This window comes from Podarcis gaigeae, assembly GCF_964106915.1.
Source record: "Podarcis gaigeae genome assembly, chromosome: 3".
NCBI lineage: Eukaryota > Metazoa > Chordata > Lepidosauria > Squamata > Lacertidae > Podarcis > Podarcis gaigeae.
This window is the reverse complement of record NC_139680.1, coordinates 50,138,246-50,160,791: the sequence shown is the minus strand read 5'-3', so window position 1 is coordinate 50,160,791 and position 22,546 is coordinate 50,138,246. Positions and strand designations below refer to the sequence as shown.

General features: G+C 42.9%; 1 protein-coding gene and 1 long non-coding RNA gene across 4 annotated transcripts in view; one reads left to right on the top strand and one right to left on the bottom strand.

The window, feature by feature from the left end:
* Positions 1-599: 599 nt before the first annotated feature.
* Positions 600-11,451, bottom strand: LOC310841043. 3 transcript variants are annotated; one of them, XR_014562291.1, is made up of 4 exons: positions 10,300-11,451; positions 8,875-8,956; positions 7,613-7,824; positions 600-680 (listed from the first exon to the last, which is right to left on the bottom strand). It is a non-coding gene; the product is annotated as an uncharacterized lncRNA (long non-coding RNA). The 3 variants fall into 3 exon arrangements; XR_014562289.1 differs by having other exon boundaries at positions 8,875-11,451; XR_014562290.1 differs by having other exon boundaries at positions 7,617-7,824; positions 8,875-11,451.
* A 1,898-nt stretch (positions 11,452-13,349) lies between these two features.
* SEC63 (SEC63 homolog, protein translocation regulator) overlaps positions 13,350-22,546 on the top strand; it is a 30,126-nt gene continuing 20,929 nt past the window's right edge. The window contains exon 1 of the mRNA XM_083731196.1: positions 13,350-13,779. Within this exon, the coding sequence (XP_083587322.1) occupies positions 13,656-13,779 (124 nt within the window). The 5' untranslated portion in view covers positions 13,350-13,655. The remainder of the gene's footprint in view (positions 13,780-22,546) is intronic.

Here is a 22,546-nt window from a genome sequence, read left to right as displayed (position 1 = left end):
TTCAGTTTGACCCATTTTTACAATGGAAAGTGTAATGCTGGTGGTCAACAAAAGAGGTTTAAAGACTGTCTCAAGGCAAATCTTTAAAAATGTAGTATAAACACTGACAACTGGGAAACACTGGCCTCCAGTTGGAGAACAGCCTTTACCAAAGGTGTCATGGGCTTTGAAGAAACTCAAACTCAGGACGCAAGGGAGAAATGTGCTAAGAGGATGGCACGCTTGGCAAATCCACACCGTGATCAACTCCCACCCGGAAACCAATGTCCCCACTGTGGAAGGATGTGTGGATCCAGAATTGGCCTCCACAGTCACTTACAGACTCATTGTTACAACCGTGTTTATAGAAGACAATCTTACTCGGTTATGATTGCCAAAGAAGAATTTTTCAAAAAACATAATCATGAAAATATGCATTTAGTGCATATTTCTTCAAATATACACATTTTTGCAACCAATTTCCTCCAATAAAATGCATATTTGCATATTATTTTCTCAAAAATGTATATTTTGTGTTTGTGAGCACTTTTTCCTAACAGACATTTTGGAATGTAGTTTTTCTGGTTGGAGAACTGCATCACAGCTCTGAGTATATTTCAATAAACTATCTCCAGGGCTTTTTTCACCTGGAACTCGCTGAAACTCATGTTCCAGCACCTTTCAGGTGGGCACCATTGCCACTATAAGAGAACCAGAGGCTTTCAAGGTGAGTTCCTCTTTAAAAAAAAAAATTAAAGATTTTCTAGGTTTACAAAAGTACGTGCATTGTATTTTTTTTCAGGTTTTAGAGTATTTTCTAAAATAGCACTGATTTTCTCTGTGCTAAAAAGTTTCTTTTTTAAAAAAACAAATCCCCATTTTTATGTGGTTCTGTTCATTCTGAGTTTCAGGTTTTCTCATACTCTATACAAGCGACACTGCTGTATCTTTTCTTCTTGCTGGCTCCTTTCCTCATTCCTTTATTTCTAATATTGCTAGGCACCATACATAACATTTAAAAAACAATGATCAGGGATGATGGGAGGTGCAAGCAGTTTATTGGACAAGGGCCTGGAAGCCCAGGGTTCGAATCCCCTATCAGCCAAGAAACTCATTGGGTGTTCCTGGGCAAATCGCGCTCTCTCTCTCAGCCTAAATGAATGAAGAGGTAAGTCCTGCGCTTAGATGTTTCCTGCCCCACTCCCAAACACTGGGAATGGTGCTAAGCTGTGCTTTAAAGTTGCTTTGTTTTTATTTCTTCAGATTCAGCACATTTTGCAAAAGCTGCCCCCCCTTAAAAATACAGAACAAGATATAACAACATCATCAACATCATTATGCAAGAGAGAAATTAATTTGTGAAGTGTCCCCTGCTGCAAAGGTTGTTCTGAAGCTACCAATTTCTTTAAAAACAACTGTAATGTGTCCTGCTGCCATCTGCTGGCTGGATTCACTTAGTATTTAAGAGTTAATAGGCTTCAGGGCTGTTAAATGGAAGGCCCAGGAGACTTATCAAGCGCCTTGGAGTCCCCAATGCCATACCCTCCAAACATTTATCCAATGAAAATAGGGACATCCTTTGCCATAATGATACTTTTACTATTTATACCCCACACATCTTACTGGGTTGCCCAAGCCACTCTGGGCAGCCATATATAAAACATTAAACATTAAAAAACTTCCCTTTACAGGATTGCCTTCAGATGGCTCAGGGGTCGGATAACTCCGTACTCTCCAATGAATATAGGGACATCCTAAGGAAAAGCAGGGCATTCCGGGATCAAATCAGAAACCGGGACGGCTTCTCTAAATCAGGGATGTCCCTGGAAAACAGGGGCACTTGGAGGGTCTGCGATGCAGCATGTGGATTTCCTGCTTCAACCCACACCATTTACACCATTTTCAGGACTAGGAAGTGAGGGCAGTTAGCCAAGCAAAAAGGGTTACAGAATAATGGTTGGTGCCACATACCTCAGCCTTTCCCTATAAAGCAGCTGTGGAAATGCCATGGAGGAGTACAGAAAGTTTAGGAGGGCAGATTGAAGTCTTTTGGGGTGAAGCAGAGCAGAATTTGGACCTTCCACTGTGGCCATGTTTGCAGAAAGGGGATGGAACGGTGGGTGGTATGACCAGTAGAGAAGGAAACGTGGATGGCAGGGTATGATTAGTGTAGTTGGAAGGAGATGAATAGCCAAGTTGATTTGGGAAATGAGAGGATTTTGGATGCACGCAGGGTCAGGGCTTAGATACTGGGCAGTTGAGTAGGGAAACACTGATCCCCAAGAAAGGCTGGCGGGTGGGGCTGACTATCAGGGCAGCAGCACTGCTTAATGTAGGGGTTTGGGGAAACCGAACTCCACTCTGATTGGTAGGGTAAAGGTAAAGGTAAAGGGACCCCTGACCATTAGGTCCAGTTGTGGCTGACTCTGGGGTTGCGGTGCTCATCTCGCTTTATTGGGCGAGGGAGCCGGCGTACAGCTTCTGGGTCATGTGGCCAGCATGACTAAGCCGCTTCTGGCGAACCAGAGCAGCGCACGGAAATGCCGTTTACCTTCCTGCCGGAGCTGTACCTATTTACTTGCACTTTGACGTGCTTTTGAACTGCTAGGTTGGCAGGAGCAGGGACCGAGCAATGGGAGCTCACCCCGTCATGGGGATTCAAACCGACGACCTTCTGATCGGCAAGTCCTAGGCTCTGTGGTTTAACCCACAGCGCCACCCGCGTCCCTGATTGGTAGGGTACCTTAGACATAAACCAGTATTTCTACAGTAGACCTCGCAAAATAGTCACTTTTGGGGTATGAGACTGGATGGGGATGCCTTCACCTGACATGCCATGACCTTTTTGGTTTCCCCATCCCTGCCCACCACCCCATCATTCCCCATTAAGCTGAGGGAAGGTGTGGTTCCACTTCGATCTTGCAGGATCTGTTTGGGGTATTGTCATTACTACAAACCTGAGGTCCACCAACCAGAGCCAGGTGCAAATTACTGGTTCAGTGTTTGATAAAGCCAGCATGTTGGTGGCTCAGGGAGTGGAACTGATGTATCCTGTGTTACTTTTCTAAAAAAATATTTAGGGGTACTCTCATTTTGACTCAAGAAAACCACCGTTTTATAGTTCAAACTGGGAAAAATATAGTAAATGGACAAAAGTACAAAGATTCACAAAATGTTTAGGGGTATGCGTCCCCTTGCGTCACCCCAGAAAAAAAGCACCGGATGTATCTATCAGTGCTTTTCTTCTAGGAAAAAAAGGTGCTGGTACTGCATACCCCTGAGTACCCCCAGAAAAAAAGCATGGACCATACTCCACAAACCATACACAGGCTTTGCGATACAAGTTTAAAGGAATCCATATCTGAATTAGTGTTCCCATTTTTGTTTGGGGTGTGTGTGGGATGAAGGCTTTTTCCTGCTGCTATTGGGACTTAGAAACCCTGGCTGAGCTACTGTGAATTACGCGGCGGTGTACCAAACAGACCCCATCTACTTTTTGCCCATCCCAGGTGCAGGACGAATAACATGGGATGACTCAGCCATCTTGAACAGCCAGTGGGGGAGGGTGGTGGCATGTTGTGTAGCAGAAGGATAGTTGTGATGTGAGAACAGAAGACCAGGTCTGTGAGAATCAGTTTGTTTGCTCTTTTCCTCCAGTATGAATTTTAATGTTTTTTTCTGCTTTGCAAAAAAGCACTTGCTCTTTCCCACACAAAGTTCACTCTTTTGCAGCAGGAGTTTTATTTTTAGTCCGCCCCCCCACCCTCCAATTACTGTTAATGGTTATATGCAGAGAAGAACGAAAAAAAGAGGTTGTGCGAGGCAGGAGTCACAATCCCTTCTACCACTTCATAGCTGCTGTTCCTGTAACCAGCCCTCAACCGCCACCCACCTACCAAAATTACTTCCCTAGCTAGCGAAAGCAATATTGGCATCTAGCCCAGAAGAATGAGCAGTAGTAAGATGTAGAAAAGGCTATTGATTCTTCGCACATGTGGAAAATCCTACCGATCAATATAAATAGCAGTAAGAATAATAACAACATACACAAAGATACTGGTAAATCATGTGACTTTATATCCCAACTCTGGATCCCCTATTAGAAATGGAATTGGTTGTCTTTTGTCTACCTTGATTCAAGACTGAATTATTAGCCACATTAAATGACAAATCTCACAGGGGAAAGTAAACTTTGATATTTATTTATTTATAAAACCTGAGAATCAAATATGCAAATAGTATACCATTACAATATTTAAAATCACAATAGTGATTCCAAATGATAAGAATGAGAAAGAAGAACCTTTTTTTGGAAAATGTTAAATCAAGAGGGCCAAGATAATTTGTGCTGCTAGCTTGGAATCAGCTTGGGAAACATCTGACCAATTGGGATATGCTAGTGAACCATTCTCTTCTGTCTTCTCCAATGTAAAAGGTCAAATTTCAAAATCCACACTGTAAAAGGCTTCTGAATGCCCATTGTTTGGCTTGCAGCATCACTCCATTTTGAAATATACTTCTTTACCCTCCCCTGCCCCCAAATAATAATAAAAGGCTAGGCCACGTTTAAGAGGCTAGCTTAAAATTTCTAATTTAAACAAACAAGGGGAACTGAGAAAAAAAGGCTTTTCAGATAATCTACTTACTGCATCTTTGTTGTGCCTGTCCTCATAATTCCTAGGGCCCCAGTTGCTAGAATTAATCACAACCTCGTTAATTTCCAAAGATGCAGCAGTGACCTCTCCAGCTTTCATTGTGCTTGTTTACAATATTGCTGCTCTGTTCTAATTCCTTTGAAACACAGCAGTAAATCCCACACTTCTCAAAGTGCATAACCTTCCCCCTCCCTCTTCTTGAATAAGTCTCACAAAGGTAGAGAGAGACATCTCTTGGATGGTGGAACAATATGAAGCAGAAATGCATTGTAAGTTCCTGGAGGTATCTACAAAGCTCCAGGCTTGCTGAACCAATACCAGGGGAAGATGAGCTTACTTAAGAAAACCAATGTGTTGTTATCTGACAAAGCTCTTCCATTTGCGCAAGGACTCTTGCTCTTCCTCTTCCTGGACTCTACCTCCTCCGAATCTGCTCCAGATGGTTGGAGTAACTTCAAGGACAGATTTGGGATGTGTGTGTGCAGGCAAACAAGGAGTGGACATTCTGCTGCATAAGTGGCAATCCTTGCATGAGTATGGGGCAACTTCTTTGGATACAAACTGATATACCTTATCTTTGAGGAGTTGGAGATGGCATTTATAAGTGGTCCATGTTTCACAAGCATATAGTAAGGTTGGTAGTACAATAGCTTTGTAAACAAGCATTTTGGTTTCCCTGTGAATGTCCCGGTCATCAAACACTCTGCACTTCAATCAGGAGAAAGCCGCACATTGTTAAAACTGTGTTTATGGAAGACAATCTTACTTGGCTACGAGTGATCACCAAAGAAGAAGAAAGAAGAAGAAGACCTTATCTTCCCATTTCACTGTGGAAGTTGTTGAAGCCAATGAAAGCGGTCAGGCCAACAAACTGACCAACTCAAAACAACTGAATCTTAGAAAGCTGACCATTAGGTCCAGTCGTGACTGGCTCTGGAGTTGCGGCGCTCATCTCGCTTTACTGGCCAAGGGAGCCGGCGTACAGCTTCCAGGTCATGTGGCCAGCATGACTAAGCCACTTCAGGCAAACCAGAGCACCGCATGGAAACGCCATTTACCTTCCCGCCGGAGCGGTACCTATTTATCTACTTGCACTTTGATGTGCTTTCGAACTGCTAGGTTGGCAGGAGCAGGGGATTCGAACTGCTGACCTTCTGATCAACAAGTCCTAGGCTCTGTGGTAGTTAAGTGGCCTCTAAAAACTCTACCTTATTTGTGGGTAGACAAATTGGGGGGGCAGGCAGAATTTCACTAACTTTCTCACAGGGGAAGATAAATTCTTCCATAGTTTCTTGAGGGTGGTGTGACTCACCATTAGCAGTTGAGAGTAGCATGTGGTACGTGCAGCCAAAGCAGCAGAATTTAACCTCTACTCACCAGCTGAGTGCTGGTCAAATCCAGCTCACTTTGGCTATATGCCCCAGTTCCCCTGCTTGGGAACAGGCATGGAGGTTCAGGTGTGTGGAGCTGTTTGCAAAAGGGTTATCAAAGAGCCCTGTGCTGTGCTTTCCCACCTACTTGTCAAATTTGGTCTACTGGGGTGTGGGGATAAGGATTTGAGCCATCGGCCAGTAAATGTTCTCCACTTCTGCTCTCCATAGGCATCTAGCATCTCAAGGGTTCATTCTTGTTTTCTCCAAGATAGGCTAGTTTTATATTTTCTAAAGCCCCCAATCTAGTAGCATTAAAATGCACCCACCAACACTCAGCAGCCTGAAGGGGTAAAGTCCTAGGAAAGCTTTCTCACATGAGTTTTCTTACTGCATAGATTGGCCCTCATATGAGATCATGTACATATGGCAAAGTTAAACAGATCTGCTTGTTACTGGGTTTTGGAAATGGGATAAGGTAAGATAAAGGTACGGATACCCCGAAACATTTTGTGAATCTTTGTACTTTTGTCCATTTACTGTATTTTCCCCGATTTGAACTATAAAATGGTGATTTTCTTGAGTCAAAATAAGAGTACCCCTAAACAATTTTTTAAAAGAAAAAAAGCACTGTTTAAGGGTATATGCATGAAAGCTGATTTTACAAATTGTTTTATCAGGGATGAAAAAAAAACTGCTCACCTATGCCAAAAAGAGTGGTGTTTCCATTGACTCTGTTTCACCTAAAAAAAATTCCTTCCAGTAGCACCTTAAAGACCAACTAAGTTAGTTCTTGGTATGAGCTTTCGTGTGCATGCACACTTCTTCAGATACCTTCGTGTGCATGCACACTTCTTCTGATACCAGATACCTGGTATCTGAAGAAGTGTGCATGCACACGAAAGCTCATACCAAGAACTAACTTAGTTGGTCTTTAAGGTGCTACTGGAAGGAATTTGTTTTGTTTTGACTATGGCAGACTAACACGGCTACCTATCTGTATCTGTTTCAACTAGTTACAGGTGTATCTAGAGGGCTCACAAAGAGCTACTCTGTCTTTTCTTTCTATACTATTGTATTTTAATATTTTGTTGGACGCCGCCCAGAGTGGCTGGGTAAACCCAGCCAGATGGGTTGAGTGGGATATAAATAATTTATTATTATTATTATTATTATTATGAAGCGTGTGTCATCCAAACCTGTCTAGGTGGAACCGTTTGCTCTTCTCCTAAATCTATTGGAAAGGATAATATTCTTCCCTGTACAACCTAGATGCACCATACTTAGGCAACATGCAATTTCACCTAGCTGACAACAGCTACGACAAAGGAAGCTTTAGGTTTAGTGTAGTTAGAGTGCCATCTGCTGATCACATGCAATTCTGGAGAACTCTGCACAACTTCTAGCAGCTTTGAAGCTGTTGTTTAGTGAGGGCCCTGAAACCAAAGCAGCCGACTTAGGTAGAAGTTACACACAGATTTTCATTCACTTCAATGAGCGCTCAAATGTTCTTCCTCCACTTCAGGTAATTGCAGCTCATGAGTTCTTCTTGCTTTCACTGCTACAACCACCCCTCTAGCTATGTGGGAGAAAGCATTCATGACTTACCCACCTCGGATACTGCCTCAGCGGCCATGGATGCAATTCCATCATGCTGTGGTTGGAGACAGCTTGAACAATGCCTCACTCGCTTTTCTTCTGCACTGCATGCCCCACTGCCATTTCCGTCATCCCCTCCTGCTGGGAAGGTGACAAGGTCAAGGAAAAGTCTTGTCAATTTCATTGATGCCAATTTCCTCCTCTCTCTCACTCTCTCTGTACTTTGGAGAAATTGGGGGAAAAAGGTCAGGCAAATCAATTGTCAATTTCAGTGGAGCAAATTAAATGATACGGAATGTCTTTTCATAGATAACCCACATTTTCCCCTTGGACTATTATTCATGCCACCTGTCTATCCTTTTCACACTCACTCTCTGGTTTTTATTAGAAGACGACTAAGAGAAGAATCCCAAGTTGGTGAACATCCAGAATCTACTGCCATATCTCAAGCCCTGTTTGTTTGTGCTGAGAAGGGCACAACATTGTGGTTGGTGTGATTTCTCTTTGATTTTTAGCAGAACATCCCATTTGGGGCCCTAAACGTTCTTGTGGGTGCAGCAGGGACCTCTGTAGAGGTATAGGCTTCCCTACCAACAGAGGTGATGGAGGAGCACCTCTTCCAAACCTTATTCCTTTCCAGCAAGCAATATCAGGGAGTTCCTTCCCCTATTTTGTTAGCAAGCCTCCTCAGCAAGCACAGGTGCAGATTCAAAGAGTTTTATGAACTTTGGTTTCTGAATTTTCACATGGCTGCTGTCAAGATAAAAGTGGGAAGAGGAGGACAATGCACACAGCCTTGAGTTCATGGGAGAAATATCAAGCTACAAATATACAACAACAAATAACATTCATGTACAATGCCACAACTCTCAGCAAAACATGCACACAATATGTTTTGCTAACCTTAATAAACAAAAAAAGCTATCTGTTCTAGTCTATAGGAATTCTAATTTGCTGCGGGTATAAGGCATTTAATGATTCATTTTGGATTTTATACTTTTGTTTATGGCAACTACACAGTATTAAAATAACAGCCCAGTGATGATGAACAGCCTAGTAGTGGTTGGGTGGGAGACATGGAAAACCTGAGTGTGCAGGTGTGCAATAGCATCGTTTTTTCTAAGCACGGATGAAGTCTCATTTATTTCAAGGAATTACTTTTCAATAAAACATACTAAAGCCAGCCAACTGTGTTTCATTTTGTAAAGGCAGCACACTTGTTGAGTGAATGAAATAATGCATATAGGGGCAAAACGCTTAAACAAACTCACCCCAGTATCCTCTTCCATCTAGCTTGTCCTCTTTCTGCTGTTCTGGGAGGGCCTCCTCCTGAGTGGTCAACATTTCTGATTGCTTAGAAACAGTGAATAAACATCCTTAGCAATGTTGCAGGCTGCCAAGTATTGAAGTCTTGGAGCTGCTTCCACATTTTGTGCTCTTTACTTTCTTCACAATTTTCTGATTGAACTTTTTATTCTATTTTAAAGAAAGCTAAGAGTTGACAGCCCTGGGAGGCAGCATGCTTTCTTCCTTTTTACCTCACCATATATTACTTTAGCAAGGTGACAGTGATGCATTATGAAATCAGGACTACAATAACGTACCTTTTGTCCATGGAAGACCTCCTGCTCCAGCTTTGGTTCTGAAAACCTATTCTGATTGTTCACAGAAGTTCCCTTTCAAGGACATTGTTTGGACAGAAGACTAAACCAGACAGAAGACTCACCTTTATCATTGCAAAAATGAGCCTACCCCCTTGTTGAGCTTGTACACTCTCCTCTTCCTCCCCCAGTATGGCTGTAACGGAGGGAATTTTAAATTGACAGCAGTTTAGCAAGTCACCTGATCCCTAAATTGGAGTTAATATTCACAATGGTTAGTGAAAACCAACCAACTTCATAATCTATTGTTAGAAACTGGCTTGTTTCCACTAACAATGGTTAAATTAGCCAGTTTGACCAGCTCTGGATGACATGGCATTTTGCGGTTAATTGGAAATGGAAGTGAGTATTTATGGACTCCTCCTTGTGGCCACAGGAGATAAAGAGTGGGAGGTGGAGAAACACAGGAACCTGGAGGGTGTCTAGGCTCATTGTTGTGATGTTATGCTATGGTATTCTTGAATGAATATTCCTGTTTAAACAACACCCTTAAAAGGAGGAATAAAATTATCTGTGTAAAACAATTGCTATGCAGCCTGGCTTGAGCTTTGCTTGTTTCAGTCTATGCTTCCTGTTCCTACCTGTTCTTCTAGCTCCAGATTTTGCTGTAAGCTATACAGGTTTGACCTGGATTTGGTAGTCCTGACAATCTGGCCTCCTGTTTTCCATCTTTTCCTTTTGACTTCTGCACAACGGGAAGTTGGCAAATACAGATACTCATTTTATATGATCCTTTGTAAATGTCTTTGTGGTTAGATAATCCCTTTGTGCTACATTTGGTGGTGAATCTCATCTGTTTATCAAAACACTTTGCTTGCTCACCTTTCATTGTTCTGTTGGCAGCTTTGCTTTCCAATGCCTGTAAGCAAATGTCACCAGCTAGGCCTCTCAAATGTCCAACAAGATGCAATTTACTTTTCTGCAGATCCCTGGCCAAATTCACCGCGTTGTTAAATTCCAGTTCAGAAATATTAAACAATGCTAGCTATAGAAACACCCCCAGTTGGTTTGATATTTAATTTTTTGAATACAGACCATGGCTGGGGAACCAGGGGTCCTCCATAAGTGGTTGCACTACAACTCCTGCCATTCCTGACCATGCCAGCTGGGAGTGATTGTACATAGGAGTGATTGTTCATAGGAGTGATTGTACATAGTAGCTAAGAGACAAGAATAAGAAAAGTACCAGGTTCAAATTTCACCTTTCCCATGAACACAATAAGTAGCCATAAGACTGGAGTGAGCTTTATTTGATAGTCAAATGCACTCACTATTGTAACACTCAAATTGCCCCATGTGGTTCAGTAACATTCTTTATGCTTGCAGCACATTATAATGTTGAGGACTGTAGCTGACTTACTACAGGTGTTTCACACGTCTTAATCTGTAGTCTGTTCCACTGAGATACCAGAAAAAGCTGCAATGCCTAACATACTTGGTCACTCCACACAGTAAAAATGCACGGGATTGCACTGCACAATATGGAATTTGTCCTTAATGAAGGTTGTTATTGAAGTGTGTTGGGCAGTATACAGACAATAGATGAGTACTATTTGGTGTTCTGGTTTTGATATCAGCCTTCTGTTTTTTGTTGATTCTTTGTGCTTACCCCTCTTTTGCTGTTAGGGCTTGTCCACACTTGCGCTTGTCCCATGCTTTCTAGGCACAAGTCCAAGTTTTTTGTTTGTCCCACCATTTCCCCTGGGAAAACCTACTGTTTACCGCTGAATCAGAACAAATGTCAATCTGCAGAAAAACTGTTTAATGTTGTTCCAATTAAGTGGTAAACAGCAGGTTTCCGGGGGAGGGGGAGCAGTGGATGATACATTATATTCTTTTGTTAATTACCTGCACGTGGGTTACAGATCTCATTATTTTCCTCCCACACTTTTAACACTGTAAATGCTGTTGTAGCTATATTAAAGTATACAAGGACAAATAAATGCTTTAAAAAAATCCAGCTCTATATTCTGTTTCCATCTGTTGTCAAAGAGGTCAAACAGCCAAGGAAGCTTGCTGCATTGCAACTTGGAAGCAGTGTGAACTCCCCAACAAACAGATGAAGAAACACTAGTATCACCTCAGTTCCTTTTAAGGATCAGTACTAAATCATCTCCCTCCCACTCTCAAGGGAGCCATACTTAAAAATATATACAGTGGTACCTCAGGTTACATACGCTTCAGGTTACAGACTCCGCTAACCCAGAAATAGTTCTTCAGGATAAGAACAGAAATCAGGCTCCGGCGGCGCGGCAGCAGCAGGAGGCCCCATTAGCTAAAGTGGTGCTTCAGGTTAAGAACGGTTTCAGGTTAAGAATGGACCTCCAGAACGAATTAAGTACTTAACCCGAGGTACCACTGTACAATCACAAAGCTAATATTACATATATGCTATTAGGGTCTAAATTGGTGGTTACCGATTAGAAATGAAACCTTGGGTTGGAAAGAACATAAGAAGAGTCTGCTGAACAGGCCAGTGTCCCATCTAGTCCAGCATCCTGTTCTCACAGTGGCCAGGATGGAACTTGCTCCCACAGCAGGCAGTGGTGGCCCCCAGCTTGGATGGCTTCAAAAGAGGATTGGACAAATTCATGGAGTATATAAGGCTACCAATGGCTACTAGCCTCCATTGCTATGCTCTCCTTCCATGGAGAGCAGGAGTATGCCTCTGAATACTGGAAATCACAAATAGGGAAAATGCTTTTGTACCCAGGTCCTGCTTGCAGGTTTCCCATGGGCATCTGGTTAGGCATTGAGAGAAAGGCTAATATGCCTGCAAATTTCATCTAGACCTGTGAAAGTTACGGATGTTTTCAATTTCCCCCCATTATATTGAATTGTACTTTCCCTACTGAAATAAGATTTGGCTGCTGAGCAGAATTGGAAGCACACTGGACTGAGGTTTTCTTGTTTCAGAAGTGCTGCAGCGGGGTCCCAAGCAAATCTTGATGTACTGTAGGTGCACACTTTTTTTGCTTTTGTAAAGGGACCCCTGACCATTAGGCTCATTCGTGACTGAATCTGGGGTTGCGGCGCTCATCTCGCTTTATTGGCCGAGGGAGCCAGTGTACAGCTTCCGGATTATGTGGCCAGCATGACTAAGCCGCTTCTAGCAAACCAAAGCAGCGCACGGAAATGCCGTTTACCTTCCCACCGGAGCGGTACCTATTTATCTACTTGCACTTTGACATGCTTTCGAACTGCTAGGTTGGCAGGAGCAGGGACCGAGCAACGGGAGCTCACCCCGTCACGGGGATTCAAACCGCCGACCTTCTGATTGGCAAGTCCTAGGCTCTGTGGTTTAACCCACAGCATCACCCATGACCCTTTTTTCCTTTTGTACAGGTTCAAAAATACATGTGTGCTTGCTCAAAAATGTAATGGAAGGTGGGGAGTACTAATTAGGGGCAGATACCTTCTATCAAAGTTTGCCCACCGATGAAGGCTGCAAGCAGTAGAATAGAATAGCCATTACTGGGGGGAAAGGGGTGTTTAGAAGCTATCGTGACAAACCCACACACATCGTAAAAGGGGCTAGATTGGGGAAAAACCAGGAGATACAGCTGTTATCATCTGGTCCACTAAAATAATTCAAAATACACTGTTGCATTTTTTATATGCTTTCTGAACGGATAAGTATGATCAGAAACGTCTCTTCCATTTTTTAAAAAGTTCCTAATAAGAGTTCTCTGGAGTCAAAGAGCGATAGAAGGAGGCAAAGTTCGCCAGCTGCAAGCGCAGACTTGAAAGAGACCCTCATTGCATTCCCACCCGCCCCATTTCATTTTTAATTTGTATGCCGCCTTCCTATAGTATTGCCCCCAAGGCGGTTTAGAAGCCGCAGGAACAACAAAACACACAAACCAAGATCACACATCCGTTGCAAATAAGTCGTAGCAAAGAGGGGGAAAAAGACTGAAAAACAAAAGAAAAACGTTCGAACACCCGCTCCCTCCTTCGAGTGCCACCCCCTCCACCCGAATGCTTCTGGTAGTTCAGGCTTCCTCTCTCCTCCTTCCCGCAACCCGCTGGGGGGGGGGGGAGACTCCCCGCTCAGCCAATCCGGGGCGACCGGGGCCCAGGAACCGGAAGCGCGTGCCCGACGTCACAATGGTGGCGATGGCGCCTGCGCAGCGACACGTCTCCCTCCTCTGCTAGCGCTGGCGCTGCTGGGGGCCGAAGTGGGAGAGCGAGAGGAAGAGGTGGTGGGGGGGCGGGGGGGCGAAGCGGGCGGACGCGCTCCAGAGGCCAGTGGGTGGGGCAGGCAGGCGGGCGCTGCTCCTGTTCTCGCGGGATCCCCGGAGCGGCCGCTGCTTCGCCTGGCGCTGGCTGGAGGCGAGCAGCGAGCGCCGGGAGAGGAGAGCCGAGGGGGGCGGGGCGTGTGAGCGGCCATGGCGGGGCAGCAGTTCCAGTACGATGACAGCGGCAACACCTTCTTCTACTTCCTCACCAGCTTCGTGGCCCTCATCGTCATCCCCGCCACCTACTACCTGTGGCCTCGGGACCAGCACTCGGGTGAGTAGTAGGCGAGGGCGAAGCCGCTCCAGCTCCTCCGGCCGCGGTGGGCCTGGCGCCGCCGCGTGTGGGTGGCGAGCCCCGTCCCTCTCCTCTGGCGGGTCCCGGGAAGCCCGCCTCCCGCCCCGCAGCGTCCCCTCGAGGGGCTTCGCACTCTCCCTCCCCGAGCTCCTTCAGCTGAGCTGCTGGGAAGACGCTGCCACCCTCCTGAAAGGGCTGCCAGTCGAGGCTCTCTTTTCCTCCAGCTGTTTGGGTCGAGCCTCTGGAAGTGGGCAGAGGAATCCTAGAAGAAGAGTGGGGTATTTATTTATTTTAAAAAGGAACATATCAGTGTAGGTGTTTTTGGCTTGCAGGTTTTCATGTTGCAGGACCTGCAAATGCACATCAGGTGCGTTTGGGGTGTCACGTGTGAAAGGAAGCCAATATTAACGCGTGGAATGAAAGCCTAAGGCTTACGTAAACGTGGAGCAGGCAGCCCTCGTTGACTTCGCTGGATGCACTCACTGACTATATACTCCAGATCCGAGTCCTATATTCAGTGCTTGATCTGTCTGGGGAAGATATCACAGACTGCTCTGTTTAAGTGGGTTAGGAGCTTTCATGTTGAAAGGGAAGACTTTTTTCTTCCTGATTGTGAGCATGAGAGAGATAAGGGCCAAGCAATCTTCATTACATGGCTTCTTTGCCTGTGCACTGTGAAGCTGCCTTGGGAGGAAGTTGTAGTAGCTTGTAGTGTGATAAAGATGTGAAGTAACGATCCCTATCATTTCAGTGAGTGCTTCAGAATAAATAGGTTTGTATCAAGCTCTGTTTCGGTGTAGCTTTTAGCCTAAAACGAATCTTCACTTGAGAACTTGGTAGTTAGTACACTGTACTCCACACCCCATTCGACTTTGTAGTTTTAATTTCCAGGCTCCTAGAAGACTATTGGGGAATGTTTGCTGCTTCTCAGTATTTAGAACATATGTCATTATGAACAAGGATGCAAACATTGTTGGAAAGTTTGAGAGGCTGTGAGTTTTTCTGAAGCTAGATAGGAGGAGAAACCTGCTCCTGACCTTTGCAGCAAACCAGCCAGCAAATAATAGTATCTCATAGACACTGAGCATTCCTTGTTGCACCCCTTGTTACAGAGGTTGTGAAGTCATGGAGGTTTAAAAGACTAACCAGCCAAAAAACAAACTTTGTTACTTGGTTCTATTAATAAATAGGCAGAAATAAGTAGGGAATCATTTTGTAACATCTTACACTTCAGAAGCCTCTTTGCTCAGCTGATTTTTTTTTTGTTAAGGTGCTGCAACAAGTATTAGTTTATGTCAGTATCTAAAGTAGCTGTTTACAGATGTCAGCAATGGCTGATCCTAAAGCCAATAACACGTATTTTGATCTTCATGTCATTTGTGCACACATTTTGAAAGTTAATTAATCTGATATTCTAATAGAATATCTGTTAGGACACAGAACACCTAAAATAATAAGTGTTTCCTTCATGATACAAGTTGATAAAAGAACTGATAGCAGAACTGGGCAGACAGTTTTCATTCGACCCAATGCATTATTGCAAAAGTCCCAAAATGAGGGAAGCTGTATTTGCAACCATCCCTGTCTTATGTGGCATTCTTCCATACAATACACCATTGTACTATGTTAAGTAATACAATACACTCTAAGAAGGACACGTCCTAAGTTTTGAATCTGTCTTCCTGGATTTTATGGCTATTTTTTTCTTCATCCCTTAGCATCATCTGAAATCATTAGTCTAATGGGATCCTCAAGCTAGATTGAAGCTGTCTAGTTTTCTGATATGTGGCTGGTGATGCATATATCTAAAGCATCTTTACCGGATTCCTAGCCAACCTTTTCCTGAAAAGAAAGAGATACTGCCAAGGAATTCTGAATAATTTTCTGTTTCTGACTGGCTCTGAATTAGAACCTGTTTTAACATCCTCTTTTCATTTAGTTTCCTAGTCCTTTACTGGGGAAAAGTAACCATTGTTGTCCCACATGCAACAGTGAATTGTGGTTTGTTATGGCTGTACTGGGCAATAGTTCTCTCTCTTTTAAAGTAGGTCTGGAGGTTGAGGCAGAGTTCATTTTTGAAAAACAGAATGTTTCCCTGAGTGTTCACGCCAACTTTTTAATTCTGATACCTGAGTCTTCAAGGTAAACGGTATGTTTGAAAACTAGTGCAGGGCTTGAGTTGATGTTTGAGTTACCAGATTGTGCCATGAACTTTATTCTGAATTCCTAGTGGAGTACCGTATTTTTCGCCCCATAGGACGCACCGGCCGATAGGACGCACCTAGTTTTTTTTTTTTTTGGGGGGGGGGAAATAAAGGGGGAAAAATTTATTCCCCCCCCCAGGTGCAGGGCTGGGGAAGCCCAAGCTTCCCCCGACCCCAGTCCCCAGAACAGGTTGCTGTCGGTGAGCCGCGCGACTTCGTTCTCCCACGGCTAGCGGAGCGCTGCGCGAAGCCCCAAGCTTGGGGCGTGCTGAGCTCAGTGCGCCCCAAGCTTGTGGGTGCAGGCAAGCTCTCCGCTAGCCGTGGGAGAGCTGTGTCTCCCACGGCTAGCAGATAGCTTCCTGAAGCCTGGAGAGCGAGAGGGTTCGGTGCGCACCCACCCCCTCACTCTCCAGGCTTCAGCGAAAGGCTGCATTCGCCCCATAGGACGCACACACATTTCCCCTTCATTTTTGGAGGGGAAAAAGTGCATCCTATAGGGCAAAAAATATGGTAATTATTGTGTTACAAACAAACTGACAGACTTTCAACTCATTGGCAAACCAAATGCCTGCCTTCGGTCATCGGTTAAACTGCCTTTGGTTAAACCAAAAGCCTGCCTTTGGTCATCCATATAGCACAATAAAACATTTGCTTTATAAGATAGGACTTAATCTATGGCAGGCATAGGCAAACCCGGCCCTCCAGATGTTTTGAGACTACAGTTCCCATCACCCCTGACCACTGGTCCTGTTAGCTAGGGATGATGGGAGCTGTAGTCCCAAAACATCTGGAGGTCCTAGTTTGCCTATGCCTAGTCTATGGCCTTGGTCAGACATAACACCAAATTACATTACAGTCATACCTCTTCTTGCAAATGCTTCATGTTGCATATTTTTGGGTTAAGAACGCGGCAGAGACGGAAGTGTTTACTTCTGGGTTTCACCACATGCGCAGAAGCATTCTGTGCAGTTTGCATATGCGCAGAAGTGCTCTCTTGCAGTTCACGCATGTGCAGAAGCACCACTCTGGTTGCGGACTTTTCAGGGTGTGAACGGCACCCCAGAACGGATGGTGTCCGCAACCAGAGGTACCACAGTACTTGGACTTGTGAGTTTCTCACTCTCCCCTTTTCTTGCACATCTGCAAGGAGAAGATTGGAAGTTTTGGTTCCACTTTCAATGAACCACTATTTAATTTTGTGTGTGAATCCTAAACTTTGGCTTATCTTAATGCTAGTTTATTTGAAACAAGCCAGCTTCATAAACCATGGTTTGAAGTTGACATAAACCACGATTAAGAATAATTACAGTGTGTCTGGTTCAGATGTAGCGCTATACTGTGGTTAAAAAGTAAAGTGAATGATTTTGGTCTTTTCCTTTGGGCCAAGCTCGTGGACATGCAAGTAGTAGTTCATGAACCAGGGGCTTTTTCACATGACATATAAGCACAGCCTAGCGTTGCATCAAAATCTGTCTAAAATCTTATTTAGCTACTTAAAATTCTGTATGTGGAAGCAGCTGTTGAACAACGTTGCTGCTTGTAAATTAAAAGTGGCAATTGGAAGAAGAAATACACGTCGTTCTGCCAAGCATGGTGTTCCAGAGTTAGGCACTTTCTGGGGACTTGGCATGCCATCTGGTATTGCTGCTTGTTTCCACCTCTGCCATGCCATGCTGGTGTCGGGGTTTTCTTCGCTTTGTCACACAATGCTTGAAAAGCCTGTGTGTGTTTGTGTGCTGTGGAAACACTTCACATTGCTCAGTGGTGTATACTGTTTAGCATAGCTGCAGCCAGCCTAATTTTCCAAATATTAGGAACAGACTACATTGCACATTTGGAGGTTGAAAGGGTCATTAAATAAGCCAGCATGTATAATTTATGCCATTTTGAATAGTATATGCAAATGGGCTTTAGGGACAAAATTTTCAAAAATGTGATGGGGAAAGAGGTTATACAACCGATGGGGTAAAACTTCCCGGCGCCCTCTGGTTTTAGGAGAATGTTGCAATTTGTGCCGTTGCCGGAACTTGCTTTGCAGGTGGTGCACCTTGCGCTTCAGCCGTTGGCCACAAGCTGCGCAATCATGTGTCTGTCTAGAATGTTTCCTTTAGATTGTTTTCACCGTTGCACAGAGGATGCACTTCTATCCATCATGTAATAAAGATAAAGGACAGTGTTGCTGATGCTCTCTTTATTCTTGTTTTGTATATATGTGTGTCTATAGATCTGTTAACATTTCGTTTTTCTCAGATTGCAGTTCAGAATGATGAAATGTGACATAGGTTGGTGGTGTGAATTGCATAACTGGCCCTTGGAAGACTATGAACAGCAAGAATACTGGGCTGTATCACACTCTTGCAGCAGCAGGGTTGAACAGACTTGGAGAGTGCAAGTTACAGGAGGGAGGAAAGAGTGAGAAGTTCCAGTTTTAGGAGAGGAAATCTTACTGCACACCACTGTCTTAAGTTGTTTATGTTGGTGCTTTACAGTGCAGTCTTCGCCGTCTTAACTCTGAAGTAAGTTCTATTGAATTCAATAGAGCTTACTCCCAGTTGGTGGAGTTAGGATCACAGCCTTCCTGCTCCTAATGTTGCAGATGCACAACATTGATGCATTTGATTAATGGTTGCAGACAGCTTCTAAATAGCTTCTCATCTGTGGTGGGTGAATTACCCCATCCCCGTGACAATCAAAGTTTAATTTGGGGGACAGAGAGAAACACAAATTAAGGAAATACATTGCTGGTAGGTAGGCAGGCAAACATTATGTATCAATGTCTTTTGGTATACCTTTACTGCAATCCAATTTTGTAGAATTATTTTAACTTCTAATGTGTATTAGACCTAGTCATATATCACAGGGTTTCAGTTTAATAGGGAACAATGTCTTAAGATGTCCAAAAATGAGGTGCTGCATTTTTAACAATCTTTAAATGTTATAACTTTTGCACTATGATACGTGCACACAGAAGAATGTGAAATGGTACTCCTTGTTTCTTTTTTTTTTGATAGGTGTTGTCAAAATGGCTGTGGCGTTAAGCCTGTTGAATTCAGCACCCTTCAGGTGGTTGTTCACTTCAAATTCTTACATCACTTCTAATGATGGAAAATTAACATGCAGTTCAACTTGCCATCCATCTATATCAGGAGCAGAATGTATAATTACTTATTTTGCTGTTTTGGTTTAAGTTCCATAGAATATTGCACTGCTTAGGGAATGATAATGGGGCCTTGTTGGGCTGAGTTTACAGTATTTCTAGAGAACTGAGCTATCTTGGCACTGAGCAGTAAATGTTCATTTGATAGCTCGGTGCCTGTCTGATTATTTCGATCTCAGAGTTTTAACATATTGTGTAGGACTATTCTAAAAATATTCATGTTATCATTTGAGTATAAATCATTACATCCACCACAGTAAAAATCCTTACTGTGTAGAGTTGCTGGAAAACCATTTGATCATGAAAAATAGTAAATTCTGATTAACCTTGACTTAAGGTGATTATGAACGTCAGTGTGTGTGTGTGTGTGTGTGTGTGTGTGTGTGTAAGAGGTGTATTGAGAAGCAGGTGTTCAGATGACAAAAGTACAAACAAGCTGACTTCTGGCTGCTCCTTAGTATGCAAACTTGCACATCTATATTCATGCTGGTGGGGGATGGTTGCAGACAATAAATCTTAATGTTTTATTTTATGTGTTTATATTGGGTGGTATCCAGTATTGCCCGTTTGGTGGAATGAATGAATAGCAGAATGTCCCCTAACTCATCAAAGCATATTTCGAGGAACTAGTGGTGAGGGGGAATTTTGGGTAAATACATTAAATACATTAAATACATTTAAATACATTAAATATGCAAAGCAAAATCTTATCACATTCAAGTTTTATCCAAGGCCTTATCTCTCTGCCAGTCACCTTACTTAAGACTCATTGAACATAGTGTGTCTCATTTCTGCATAAGCATGCATAGGATTATGTTGTAGGACAAGGTTGGTTGGTTTATGAGCAGTTATTTAGCTGATACGGTTTTGCGTTTTCTAAGAAGCAAGACTGAATAGTTGCACCACAATATTTATGTAAATTACCATGGGTTAGTTTGTCTTCCTGCTTTTGCTAGGTGTATGTAGGTGCTTGTGGTATGACAGAACATTAGTTTAGTACTCTTAAATCAGTGATGGCCAAACTTGGCCCTTCAGCTGTTTTGGGACTACAATTCCCATTATCCCTGACCACTGGTCCTGTTAGCTAGGGATGATGGGAGTTTGGCCATCACTGTCTTAAACAATGGGGCTTTAGTATGGATCTGAGCTACTTTTTTAAAACGGCATTTGTTTACTTGGAAGTAACTCTAACCAATTTCAATGGGACTTGCTTCTCTGTATGCATATTTAATTGCATCCTTAAAAGTCCTGTAAACATGCAGCTTCATTTTTACACACTTCTTGAGAAATCACAAGCCCTGAGCTTTCTGCCAGTTAATTTGACCTTGTATTTGAAATAAAAGTGTAAATTGTGTCAGGTTTTTGTGTGTGTTTACTAAAATAAGAGCGCTCTTAAACATACTTGAACAGATCTACTGAGCATGTCACAAAAATATCTGTTCTTGGTCGGTATGGTGTGATTATGTTGGTACTTTCTTCAAGAACATGTACTTGATAATTGCAGGAAGCAGCTGCTACAGTTAGCAACGAATTCTAAGAGTGTACACATTTGACTTGTGAAAAATCTAGGATGATCTCACTGGATCTGCTTTCTGTTTCCTTAAACTGTGGCGTCTTCTATACTTGAACCAAATCATAGGTTCAAGCTACAATTTTGGTTCAGCTCGATGAGTGTTCCATGGAAGCTTACAGACTTCCTATGAATTTGACTGATTTACTAGTTGTATATATGGATGGGGGAGAAACTGGATTCAGTTTGCATTTAAATCCACCTAATCCCTACATCCCAAAAGAAGACGCAAGCCATAACCTAGCCATCCTTTGAAATTTGCACTTCTTTGAATTTTGCAATGCAGTTCTCCAGTCAAGGTAAAATATGCACAAAACTGCACTTATTGCTGAAAATAACATATATAAATTCATCATACTGGGGAACATTGCTTTCCAAAAATGTCTGTATTGGGCAGAATTGAGTACAAATGTATATATCAGTAGAAGTGCACACGAAAAATGCTGATGAATTTCCATGAGGCTTAAAAAAAATTAAAATGTGGAGAACTGAACTTGAGATTGGAAAAATGATGACCTGGGAGCAACCAAAATCGACAGTTTCATCTATCCCTAGTTGCACATCACATTTTTTTGTCTCGAATCTGAAAGCTGCTCACAGTGTTTGGAGAACATCAACTGTTCAATTTACATTTGAACCCATGCAGCATAAAAACGTAGAGCTTTTTGTTGGATTCCAGTGTTTCCCAAAGTTTGGGTCCATGCTTGTATGAAGGCAATTATGTCTTTGCAGATTACTTGAATAAATTATTTAGCACATTCCTTACAGAAAATAGACTTAAAATTCAAAGTTCTAATGTCAAGTATCATTAAGTGCTTTTAAAAAAACTGTGCATATGCTTCTTGGTTTGTTTGTATTACTTACTACAATTTAGCCTACTGTGTAATGGAAGAGCGAAAACAAGCCACCGTGTTCTTAACCAGTGACGCACAACAGTAATAAATGAGTTGGAAAGATAAACATTTTTTTTTTAGTTTCAGGAACCTATTTGCATCTTGAAACAGTGGTAAAGCATAGTATGTTATCTCTTTCAAAATAATTAAAGAGGAATGTGCAATTTAAGTAGAGAGACTGCACTTGTTCCACTCCCGAGAGTTACCAAGAACACACATGTAGGATTGTGACCAAATGATTGGGAATGGTACCTCTTAACCTCCCTTAAAAGCAAAGCTAATATTTTGATTAATTCTATTTCCATGGCCAGGAGAGTGTGGGAAGTGTAGAAACTGGGATACCTTGGATCAGGAGTGGCCAACTCCCAAGAGAGTCTACTCACAGAGTTAAAACTGGCAGTGATTTGCTCCCTTTTTTGGGGTTCGGGTCAAAGCTAAGTTTTTTCAGGGAGGAGGTAAAGGTTGAGCTTTTTTTAGGGGAGCCACATTTGTTCAGCTTCTTTGTGGGGAGCCAGTGATCTACTGCAGATGTCCAGTGATCTACCGGTAGATCACGATCTACCTGTTGGACCTGCCTGCCTTAGATAAAGAGAGAACTTACTCCTAAAGGAAAGCAGTGTGGCTGTAGGCAGAATGCCTATCAAATGCATGTGTTAAATGTCAGGCTGCATAAAAGTCAAGACTATAGCAGACTTAACTTTACCTAAGTACCATTTATAACTACTTGCTGGATCAAAGAGATAGTGGGAATTATCAACATAATGATAGTAGCGCCATTAGTTAGAGCTAAAAGGGACCAGGCTAGAAGACTGCCCTTTACATGTAATGCCAAACCAAAATAAAAGGGGACGACTTAGGGTGGAAAGAAACACTCCTTAGCTCAGTTCTTTTACCTGTATTATTATCAAGATGGCATAAAAGT